The sequence below is a fragment of the Alosa sapidissima genome, chromosome 24 (genome assembly GCF_018492685.1).
Source record: "Alosa sapidissima isolate fAloSap1 chromosome 24, fAloSap1.pri, whole genome shotgun sequence".
NCBI lineage: Eukaryota > Metazoa > Chordata > Actinopteri > Clupeiformes > Clupeidae > Alosa > Alosa sapidissima.
In genome coordinates, this window is record NC_055980.1 from 11,137,137 (window position 1) to 11,149,690 (window position 12,554).

Genomic DNA, 12,554 nt, shown 5'->3' on the forward strand with positions numbered 1-12,554 from the left:
TCAAGGGGGACTGAATGAAATGCCCTCCGAGTTCAATGACCTTTGATTCTAATTGCCCAATTACAATCACTTAAATGAGAAGCACAAGTAATGTATCCTTCTTGATTTTAACTTGAATGAGAAGTGCGAGTAATGTATCTTCCTTGAATTTAACCCTTATTTAATCCTTGTTCTAAAATTCTATGTTGAATTCAATGAACCCAGATATTCTTTAGAATGTTAATTTCCCAACATTCCCGTCACACCGGTGTGATGGTACTCCTTTAAGGGTTAACCTAACTTGAATTTAATTATTCTGCATTGTCAATGAATATAAGATTTTTTTTCTTTTTCCTTAATGTGATGCAACAGACAGAGTTATGTGGTCCATTAGTTAACAATTTACTAACAACTAATGTGTGGTCCACTAGTTAACAATCTGGATCTGAGCAGGAAGATGACATAAATGACAAACAGATAGACGGAGAGGATGGGAAAAAATGGGCTCCAATGGTTAAAGTTTTAAAGACGAGCAATAAAACAAATATTTTTTTACTGCCCTTTTCTTTAATCTCCAACTTAAGGAAGTCCACTCGGTGTATTTCCAAGTCCCCTCGCGTCTCTGTGCGGATGTAACCCGGTACGGTCTGTTCGGCAGAGGAGAGCAGACACAGCTCAGAAACTTTTGCTGTGAGTCTCATTCCTTTGCTAAACTGAGGTACGGCCTTCACTGGTGAGATCCAGTCTCTCTCTGGGACACAGCCAGTGAGCAGGAGGAACAGTATGAAACGACAATAAACGGCTAAATAAAAAAAAACATGAAAATGCACAGATCCCTTTCCTGCTTGTGATCACTTCCCGGCATGTGCACCTGATTTAAATGATTTCAGGTAAACTCGTCGCTTAACTCACAAGGTCTGAGCACTAGTCCGTTAATATGAAGAACAGCAGTAAGACACTGGGTTTTACTCAAGGTTGTACAAGCGGTTGACTTAAAAGGGAACGTGTGCATTTCCCCCACCCCTCTCAAAATGATTTCAGTTCTCCAACCCTCACCTATTCCCCACCAAAACAGCAAACTTTACATGCGGTTGGTTGAATGCTAATTTAAAAAAAAAAAAAAAAGAGAAATTTAAAACATGTATATTTCACACCGCCTGTTTCAACAAATATCAGATGTGACGTCATTATTCCCGAGGGGAACAACCTGAAAGAGGCAAGGGTCACCACCAACACATGAACGCGGAGTACCACTGAGGATTTACTTCTTCTTTGTCTTAGTTTGATTTATTTGCGGAGCTTATCTTTTTTGCGCCCAGTGTCACGTGAGGAAAAAAAAATGGCTTTCACGCACAAAAAGATTTTTTTGTTTTGTTTTAAAAAAAAGAAACAAACGGCAGCATCCAGCCACGTCTGGATCATCCCTGAATGTTGAGACTGCTCCCAGTGTTCCGATCCTGTACCATCCTGGTGAGTTTCCCCTCCAGTCCAGTTGGTCGGCCAGTAGCCGTCACAGTGGTCATTTTGGAAGAGCCCTACCCCAAACCATCAGTTGAAGTAGAGCTCTTTGGTCAACATGGAGACCACGCATGGTATCTGTTTCTTCTCGCTGAAGCGCGGGTCCTCCGACCAGGACTCGAAGCTGGTGGCCACCATGTAGTTGACCCGTGTGAGGATCTGCATTATCTCCAACTGTTTCCCGAACTCGTTGAGGACGTTGCACAGGGCCTGGACAAACCAGGAGCCGCGGCCAGGGTTCCTCCAGGAGTAGTAGCCTGCAACAGAGCAGCCTCGTCCTCAGTTCTACTCCCAAATCTTTTAAGGCTCACATCTTGCCACTTCTATGCTGCAAAACTAATCTGACATTGTGATTAGTGGTGGTGGAGAGGGGTCTGTGTGTGTGTGTTGGGGGGCTGTCTGTCACTTTAGCAAGTTTTAAATGTTTAACATTATTTTAAAATTATCACATCATACTTTGGGTTCTTGATTATTGTTATATTTTTAGATACCATTAAGATTAGATAGTCTATTGAGCGCACCACACATCTTTTAATGTATTTTAAATGACAATTCATGAGACAATTCATGAGATTTTATGGATTTATGAGGATATTCATAAAATGCCTGAGTCAAACATAGCATGTCATTCACGCCCCCACTGGCTAATGTATATCCCTCTTCCTTGTGTGAAATAGAAATGGACTTGCTGGGGATATAATACGGTCATCTATCTAAATTGTGTGAATTTCCCATCAAAACGCCCTTTTAAGGTCAGGATTTTGTGCATCTGCATATGTCTCCCTGCATACAGCTACTCTGTCTACTGTTAATTGTATGGGCTAAAAGTGAGGAAAATATGGACATGGAGACCACTCAGTTTTATTTTTGGTATAGTATGTGTTGAGTGTCAGAACTTCCATAAGAATCACTCACCTTTTCTGTTTGAATTAGCTACTTCTTTTCATCTTTTGGATTGGATTCAAATGTGTAGATCTCACTAAAAATACTAATTGTTGCCACTAATAAATGGAAAACTCCCCTGTCGACAATTAAACCCCCCCCCCCCGACCTTCCCCTATATTTTAAAAGGTGTCTGATTCTGTGAGACTGAAACTGATGGATAAATGCACCTAGTGTACAACACAGTTTCATTGCAGCCATAGGGTATCGCCAAACAATACAGGCTAGGACCCCTTACTAAACTGCGATGCGCTACCTGGCACGGTGGAGTAGGCAAACAGGAAGTCTGCCTCCACGGGGATCTTGTGTCGGGGGTTGGCGTCCGTCTCCAGGGTGTCGTTGGGGGGTCCCGAGTCTGTCTGAATGCCGTCGTCAAACTCTGAACCCCGACAAGCCTGGGAGAGATAATAAATGGAGTCATATAAGCCTTCCTCACCTTTCACCTGAATGAGAGACAGGTTGGTCTGGTAAGCCAAGGGGATAGACGGCAAATGACATCATGCCATGCAAGAAACAACAAGACCAGAGGGTTATGTTCAGCTTAGCAGACATTGGAATGGCAGTCATAAACAGCTAGCAAAATATCACGGTTATGAAGTGATGGGAAATGTTTCTTTGTTGTGTTTTATTCCCGATCACTGCGCCTACATGACGTACTAACAGGATGTCTGTCGCTATATGATTGTTTTGATTTGAGTGATTAAAATGTGCCGGTTTGTTTTATTTATGGCACAAACCTGAAAGTCTGCATTCTAACCTCTGCAGTCTTTTCATCCTCTCAGTTCCCGCTCTTGTTTAATTTTTCCACCCCCCCCTCCACCCTCCCATCTTACCTCTCTCTTAAAGGAGAACTCCAGCGATTTTTCACACAGATATCTGTTTCTCGAGGTCACCAAGTACTGGCAGTTTGAAAAAAGAATCCATTTTTGCTCTTCAGCTAGAGAGCAACCAGGCAGCTACAGTGCTACACTCTGTGGGCATCTTTAAAATCATGCCCCCACAATGTACCAACAGAGTGTAGATTTGTTTTCCCTTCCGACAGTACTCATGACCTCAAGAAACAGATTTGGAAAATCACCGGAGTTTTCCTTTAAGCGCTCCTTCTCTTTCTCATCCTTCTCCCATTCTATCGTTCGCTCTGCAAGGCAGGCTTGTTCAAAATTCCAGAATTGAATTGAAACTGGCTCTTAAATTCCAATTCAATTCTTGCATTTCTCTTGCATTTCAATTGAGGTAGCAAACAGGAAGCAGAATTGCAATTCGAATTGTGCACAACCCTGCTGCAAGGTCCCCACCTCTCAGCCCCTTGTGCACTCCGTCCGTCTCACCTGGATGAAGAAGAGTTTGGGCTTGCCCACCAGGCTCTTGCACATGTCCCCTCGGAAGAGTGAGGTCATGCTCTTGATGGGCATGGCCCCGTCCGTGCCGTAGATCATACCCTCCTCACCGTGACTCAGCAGTATGCAGGCGAAACAGGAGCTCTCACTGTGGTCCTCCTCTGAGGCTAGGAGACACACACACACACGCGCACACACGCAGTTAAGAGGAAAATATGTTGTTGTAAACTATATGAGATTACATTAGACATCAAACTTAACATAAATAGTGTTATTATGTCTGTAGAGGAATAACAATATGGTATAGTTCTAATGTTGTATTTATATTTTACAAACATTAGGGATGATCATTTCCTAGGGTTACGCATCCAAACATAAAACCACAAATTGTGTCAGAGTTAACAGGAAGTTAGTCTCTCATGCATTTTTGTCCAAGCAAGCATACTGTAGAGGAAATCAGTCACCCCACCCAAGACCCAAAGTCCCCAAAACCAAACACCACCCAGGCCTAACCTGACCTCACACACCCTCATTTTGAGATAATCCAGTGGAATGCATACCAACAACACACTTGAATGTAACTAGCTATCAGTCCTACACATAAAGGGGAATGACATGTATTTAGATAACTGAACAAACAATCAAACAACCCCAGTCTGCAGTGTATCCACCTACTGCACTGAAATAACAGTTCTACAGTCCTATACTGAACACTAAAGCCCCAAGTACAATTCAACAGGATTGGATAAAGATAAATCTGGGGTGAATCATAGACAATTGGACTTCTGTATTGGGGGCAACAGCGTGTCCAAAGTGCAGCAAAAACAGACCAGAAGGAGGCAACAAAGGTCTATCTGGTTGCCCCCTACCCTACAGAAATAGACAACTCAACAGTGAAAAGCACTGACAGCGCGGACAAGCTATACTGGCATTAGCCCAGGAGGGGGTGACACAGATGCAATGAAGAAAAGATCAGCTGCCCTCAAACTAGCCTACATCACAAATCGCGCACTGCAGTGTATGACGTTACATAGCTACTGCTATCATTTCTGCCAGTCCACATAGGAGACACTTTAAATGCAGCAGAGATGTACTGTTCGGTTTCACGCTCACACTCTCAGATATCCCGTTTTCGACGATTTGTTGTGCTGCTATCAACTTCATTATAAATACTAATACATGGTTACCAAGCTAGACAGAAGGAGACAGAACAGTACAGAACACATGAAAAAGTGTTGCGGCTCACCCTCTTTCATCAGGCGCTCCATCTTCTCACAGGTCTGGTCGTTGTAGACACACACGTCGAAGCCAAGGCTTTTGAAGCACTTGTACAGCTCCCCGGCGTCCCGGTCAGTTCCATTGCGTACATTCATCCCTGCATGTGCACACAATGTATAGCGTATCATTACCTATGGCGCCAATTGCAAACACCACAACTGCACTACACTACAAAACTCTCTAAGGGGTGACGTCTTATGACGGCTCCTAACAAAACCGCAACCAGATGCTGTAAAAATACCTCATAAACTTGGGAAGCAGAATACAGTTATTTCATTATATTAGCCGCATCGTGTATACACCGCAGGACAGTGTTTTACGGTAATTTATCAAAATCAATGTATAAACCTTGGTTTATAGTTGGGAAATTACAGTATTATCTTAATGAATGATGAAATAGCATTGCTGACCAATAACACGCTTCCCTGAAGACTAGCTGAAATATCACACATCTGCACAAAACAAAAACTATGTTATGGCAACTGCTTCATCCAGCAAGTTCTTATACACAAAAATATGGATTTATGATTCTATGTTGTGTGAGAAACGCAATACTCACTGATTGGTTAAAATAGCAAGCTGAAATGGATAGGCCTACCTGTCTTTTCGTCAAAGTTCTTGTTGTTGATGATGATGCACTTGCCCACCCGCTTGTGGCTCATCTTATACTGGAATGTAGGTGAAACGATCCTGTAATGGCTTTCTGAGGAATTCTCCTGCTCTCGCGCCTGGCCATCCTTATTCTTCTTACTGGGGGGACAAGACACACAAACACACACGCACACAGGCACGCACACGCGCACACACATTCTCATTTCAGAGAGATAAGGTACCTCTGTTGCACAAGGCGAAGGCTGTGCCATTGTCACTCATTTGTCCCATTGAAAAACCAAAGAACTTTCCCAATTGTTTGGTTGACAGTACATTCTCTCATTTAGACTGGCGTTAATTCATGAATTGACAAATGAGTGAAAGATATATTGGGTTTGACAATGAAATTGATTGAATACCTAATAACAGTATTGCTTTAATTCTTTTTGAACAGTTGCTGAGAAGGTGAAGAATCCAGCACAATTACACTGAACATGGGGTTAGAAGCATTCAGTGGATCAAAACAAAGTCTTCAAAATACGTAGGAACCAAAGATGGTAATTCAAAACCAACACCACTTCCTGCTTAGACACAATTTATCTGGCAATTTCAACATCCCTTACAGGAACACCAGCTGAGAAAAAACCTGACTGCCTTGTTATAAACAAGGCTGTTTTCGTGCCCACCATCCATTCCACACATATCATAGATCTTCTTTTCAAAAACAAAACTACACTTCAACACACACAGATGCACCAACTAAAAGCATCAAACAGATTTAAAAACGCAATGTGGCGCTTCCAACAATCATTCAATGTAATATATGGCAGCATTACATAAACACATAAATAGCCAACATATTCAACATCAAGTCCTTTTCGACGTGAAAGACCTGATCTTTGGTTTACAATGAAAACATCTGTCATGTATTAGCCTGAAGGGAATGAACACTGACCACATCTTTAATGTATCTCAATATCATTTGGAACAACATAATAACAAGAAACTCACTATCCCAAAACCAATGAGGGCCACAAACATACATCTTTAGCTTAAGAAACAAGATCATGGCCAAACCATCCACCCTCAAGTCCTTCAAAAAAGTAACAAAAATAAAGAAATCATCCAAACGCAGTCGAACCAAAACACGACACACATCAGCAACAACTGTATACAAACTCGAACACAGTATATTCCCTTAAAAATCAAACACGAGTATACTTTAAAATGAAAAATATATACACATGCCTAAATGGCAATTCTTACACACTTCTCATATTTCCATTTTTTCAAAGGATCCATCCAGATGGGTAGGCCAGAGCAGAGAGGCCATTGCACTCACAATATCTGTATGTGTTCCAGAACAGCCTAGTCATCAGCTTGGCCCAGCACTGCAACAATGGGAGCCAATGTGCACTTGTTCTTACACACAAACACACACATTGCGCGCGCACACACACACACGCACGTTATGTCCCCTGTATGGGGTGAGCATTTCAGGGACGTGGGAGTGGGGGGGGGCGGGCTTCACTGCTCCATAGGATTGCCATGTGATCACTCTGATCTCAGCACCCCCCCCCCCCCCCCCCACCCTTCCAAAAACATCCCAACCAACAATTAGACCCCCCTTGGCCCCAAGCAGCATGTAGGTCTCACCAACCACTCCCCCCCCCCCCCCCCCCCCCAATGTGCCCCCCCCAAAAAACTCCCCTCCCCTGTAGCAGGAGCCGAGTCAACCTTACCTGGGTTCGTCATTAAGTGCTACACCACTCTGCATCTGAAAACGCGTTGCTCCTCTCTCTGTCTCAACCTGGACCTGGATGGTGAAGCGGTGTGCGTGCCTCCAAAAACTCTTTTTCAGGGGGGGGGGGAGGGGGGGGTCTTTGCCGTGGGTTGCGTGTAAGGGAGGAGGGTGTGAGCTAGCATCCAGACATGCTCTATACTCTATAAAGAGGTGAGTGGGCTCTGCAGCTGTGGGCAGGGCGGTGCGGTGCGGTGCAGGGGCGGAGGAGGGGGGGTGGGGGGGTGGATTGGGGGAGGCCTGAGTCAGCAAGCCTGGCCACACCAGAGCTTTCTAAAAAGGCCCCTGGTCAGCCCCCTCCCACTGCCCACCAGCCAATGCCCACGGACGAGGTCACGCAGGGCAAACTGGCGGGCCCACTGCTGACGAGCACACAATCAAGCCCAGGCTCACGGCTGCCTACCTGACACCTGCACCTGCACTGGGGACTAGGCCTACCTCACCTGAACCTGCGGCGCACACAGACACCGGACAGGTGATGCAGCTTGCAGTGGGGACAATTTGCCTGTTTTATTACAGCCTGCATCGCAACAAACAAAACCAATATAAATTTCAATGCAACAGCAACAAGGAGATACAGTATTGGGCTAACATGCATTTAACGATTACCCTAGTCTGCAAGCTCTAACCTACTGCCGTTCTCAAAATTCTAACACCTGGAGGCAAGCTACACTTTTCCAAGTAAACTAAATGGTGTAAAACAAATCAAACATTGCAATTATGACAGTTAATAAATGTTCCACCTCTGTTTTCAAAAGATCAAACTCCTGACAAGCGGCCAAGTTTCAGTTAATTTAAAAAAAAAATCCTGTGGTCTTGGCTAATATGTGACTAGGGTTGCAAAATTCCGGGAATTTTCAAAGTTGGAAACTTTCCATGGGAATTAACGGGCATATATGGGAATTAACAGGAAGAAACGTGAATTAATGGGAATAAACTGGGAATTTTTAATATGGCAAGTTAGTCTATAACAAGGAACTTAAATGTAGTGGACAAAACCCCATCTTGCAGTCTAATATTAGTTACAACCTGATTTAATGCATTTTCAGTCGAATTTCTACCCTGCACATATGTCAATCACATGCACACAGCAATCGGCATAGGCTGCTAGACATAAAGGAAACCTATGGTGCGTTTATATGCATGGGGGAAAAATGTTCCAACCAATCAGATTTTGTTGTTGAGTGGTGTTGTGTATCTTGGACAGTTCAGTGTTGCTAGTTTAGCACGCTAGTAAACCATAGGCAGAGAATGGGATTTCCGCTAGCATGCTAGCTAGCTTTGTATGCTAAGCTTAAGCGAAAATACGAACATAAAAAATCATATTGCTTATTACGAAACAAAATGTTAATGTTTGTATATGAAACAGTTTGTATGAATTACTCAAAATTCCAGTTAATTCCAGTAAATTCCCATTAATTCCCATAATTTCCTTTAATTCCATGAAAGTTTCCAATTTGGAATATTTCCAAAATTCCCCAGCTTAACTTCCCATGGTAAGTTTCCGCCCCTTTGCAACCCCATATGTGACTGTTGGGACAGTCATTTAAAAAAAAAAAGTGTAACCGATGCCAGTAATACAAGCAATGGCTACATTCCAGTTTGACATATTGGCGGTAAGAGGAAATAACTCTGTGAAAAACAGTTCTGAGAAATCACGCATTCTTTACCAAGTGTGGTCAGGGTCAGAGTTCAAAATGGCCTCTGTTCTCCAGGTCATGGATGACACCTAGGCCTTTGTTTCTCACAGATATATTAAACCATTTCATCACATTTTGGTGCTTGTTTAAATATGATAATGCATCTGCTATTGTACATATAGGGCGAAGTCTGACAAACTCCTATTGCTCTATACTTTTGTAAACCTTGATCATTGTTTTCTTTTCAGTTTATTTTGTATACTCTGTATTGAACTAATTACATTCATAATCGTGATGACTGTTTTGTCAATATGTGCCATGTTCAGTCTATAACTAAAATAATAAAAACATTTATAAAAAAATATATATATATGATAATGCATTATGGAGAAGTTCTGGGTTGACCCTTGGGAGTGGTTAAGCAAAAGTTAAACTTTTGAAAATAAATACATACAATACTGGGGGTTACAGAAGACAGGGGGTTAGAAGTGTTGACCAGACATCTCACTCCTGGAGAAGCGTTGCAGCTTTGCTTTTACATTTCTTGCTAGTCTGCCTGTCCCACAAACTGCCCAGCACCATACTGTTGCATGCTACAAATGCTCCTTCTAATTCTATTTGTACAAGCAAATTATGTAACCTAGTGTGATGCATGTTACATGCATTTGAAAGTAAAAAAGGGTCATCACAGTGTTATAATATCCTTTGAAAATATATTTAGTAGCCTACTACAGAGATAACTTCATCCATGTTTTGGTGAAAGAAGATGCTGCCCTCTAGAGAAACAGCAGTGAAAATGTAACCAAAATCTCTTCAACAACCTGACCATGCAAACGTTAACGATCATTTTGAACCAATGAACCATGTTGAACCATTTTGATCCTTTGAACCAAACATTTATGTTATCGGGTCTGGTTTATTTTCAGAAAACCTCCATTTGGTAAACCAAATAAATTCAAAGGCTGAGAAGGAAAGCAATCCAGGCACTCCAGGAAAGGTGACTGAGGAAAGTATATTTAAGAAAGCCTTTATTTGTTACTGGCTAATCCATAGCATAAAACGGCAACATGTTTCGACCACACTTGGTCTTCATCAGGGCATGTACAAGTGAATGAGGACTTAGGCCTCACCTATATAGGGTCAAGAGGTCATATGACCAGAAAAGATGTAGATACTCTACAACAGGAGATCCTTTGCACATTAACACAGCAGGAAAAAAAAAAGAGAAAAGAAATGTAAAATAAAAAAATACATCGATTTCACTTGTTTTTTATAGTGATGTAGGCCTACTGATGTGAATGTCACTGTATGTTTAATATACCTTTTTTTTTATTTTACATTTCTTTTCTCTTTTTTTTCCCTTTTTGCTGTGTTAATGTGCAAAACCTGTTGTAGAGTATCTACGTCTTTTCTGGTCATATGACCTCTTGACCCTATGCCCTGATGAAGTGTGGTCGAAACATGTTGGCGTTTTATGCTATGGATAACAAGCCAGTAACAAATAAAGGCTTTCTTAAATATACTTTCATCAGTCACCTTTCCTGGAGTGCCTGGATTGCTTTCCTTCTCATGAACTGATCCCATTTTCCAAGAGCACCCGATACGAGGATAAAATCTACGCTTTACAACCAAGAGCTACCAGCTTCTTTCGCTGAAGTAAATTCAAAGGCCGTCTTCAATTCAAGGATGATGCTGCCCCCTAGCGAAACCAATCGGCACCATAGAATGTATATTTAGACCGTTCATCACTCACCTTCCAAACAGCAGGAACCTGCCTTTCCTATCTGGTTTGGCATCCGTGGTATCTCCCATCATGTCCTCCTGGCATGTCTCGGCATCGACCACCTCAGCTTCAGCTTCCTTATCCATCGTTACCTAAGTTTCTCAGGACGACTCGAGGGCTAAGCTTTGGGAACATAAGGAAACAGATTATACTGTTCACAGAGTTGTCATCCAGCAGTAACTGTTTTTTTTTTTTTTTTGCATTAAACATGTTAGGTAATAAGCGCGAATATAGTGCGTGGTTCTTCGACGATGTCTATAGATCTAGCTTAGAATTCAAATGAAAGAACGGGAAACGAAAGTGAAAAAAGGCTGGCCATAGCCGATAAAGAAAGTGAAAGACTAACTTGTCTTTAGCTCATTGCTTTGTATTAGATAACAGCATATATGATATGTAAGTTAGATAATAACGTCAACCAGGGCGAAAACATAACCATCCGTTAATAAAACAGTAAGGAGGAGTAAAGGTATTTAACGCATGGAAAATTAGGATATCGGCTCAACCTCCAGTCAGCTAACGTAACATTAGGCTTAGAGGCTACTGTGCAAATGCTGGTTGGATTAAATATATTTCATTTATTGTCACCCTAGTACGTTAGTCCACGTATTGCTAAAAGTAGTTAAAGTTTACTAGTTAAACAGTTAACGTTACAGACAGTTACTATTTTGAAGGAAGAGCTACCTGGCTAGTAACTAGCGCTAGATTAGAAAACTGGCAAGATGCATTTCAGAATGCTAAAGGATGACGTTATGCAAAATAGTTAGCGATAGCCAGGATAACATTAGGCCTACTTTGAATTCATATTATCTACTTACGTATTGTTTGGAGTAAGTAACGGTATATCCGTATAACGACAGGTAAATACAGATTCGTATGTGAAATAGAGTTCCACACAGTGCAGGTCAGATTCCTGTTTAAAAAGTGTTTTCTAAACTGAAAGTTAAGATGCCTGAAAGGGGTGTGTGTGACCAAGATACGATTTAAAGGAACAGTGCGCCAAATTACGGCTGTCTGCTCAGATGCCAAGGCTTAGTAGACAGTGATGATAACGTTGATAGGCCTATCTATGTTAAGTAATAGGCTACTCATAAATGTCTCCTGGAATAAATTATTCATTACAATATTGTAAGCATACAAAATACTTATTTTGGTCTTTTACTTCATGGTAAAAAGAACAAGGCTCTATTTTCATTATTATTTTAGATGACCAGGATTTTGAATAAGATCTAGAAGACAACAAAGTAGGCTTATTCATAGGTCTACCATTACATTTCTCACATTCATAGGCTATTCATTTTTATCTTGCAAATGAACCATAATGCCAAGACTAGACTTCTAGTCATTACTGTGAAGAATGTAGGGTCTCTGATTCAACTTGACAAGTCATAGGCTATAGGCTCCTAGTTATTTATGTGAGAAACATTTGAATAATGACATTATCTAGCTGCCTACAGTGTTACACATGTACCTTGCAATGGATGGGTGAGTTCATCATCCTATTTTTGTGTGGGGGACTGAAGGCCATGGTGTGACGAAGCGACCCAAAGTTAACCACCTAGGCGAGGGATTCTATTACATAAACACAGTAGCATCTCCCATCCCCATCGCTTCTCCCCCCTCTCTGCACATTGACAGACAGCTGGGCAGCCAGTCAGCTGAGACAGGAAGGAGGGTGGAAACCATGT

At 41.9% G+C, this 12,554-nt stretch overlaps 1 protein-coding gene across 1 annotated transcript; it reads right to left on the reverse strand.

Annotated features, from left to right (window-relative positions):
• Nucleotides 1–727: 727 nt before the first annotated feature.
• casp7 (caspase 7, apoptosis-related cysteine peptidase) lies at nt 728–11,833 on the reverse strand. The gene is made up of 7 exons (XM_042083823.1): nt 11,685–11,833; nt 10,840–10,992; nt 5,653–5,804; nt 5,023–5,151; nt 3,768–3,943; nt 2,696–2,834; nt 728–1,754 (listed from the first exon to the last, which is right to left on the reverse strand). The coding sequence occupies exons 2-7, from the start codon at nt 10,953–10,955 to the stop codon at nt 1,528–1,530; spliced, it is 939 nt and encodes a 312-aa protein (XP_041939757.1). The 5' UTR covers nt 10,956–10,992; nt 11,685–11,833; the 3' UTR covers nt 728–1,527.
• Nucleotides 11,834–12,554: the final 721 nt, after the last annotated feature.

What these genes read in the sequence shown, in the direction of transcription:
- casp7 (XM_042083823.1), bottom strand. Translation starts at nt 10,955, where the DNA reads ATGGATAAGGAAGCTGAAGCTGAGGTGGTCGATGCCGAGACATGCCAG. An exon ending in AGGTTCCTGCTGTTTGGAAG is followed by an intron (nt 5,805 to 10,839) that starts GTGAGTGATGAA and finishes TTGTCCCCCCAG; the next exon opens with TAAGAAGAATAAGGATGGCC. An exon ending in TGCCTACTCCACCGTGCCAG is followed by an intron (nt 1,755 to 2,695) that starts GTAGCGCATCGC and finishes GCTCTGTTGCAG; the next exon opens with GCTACTACTCCTGGAGGAAC.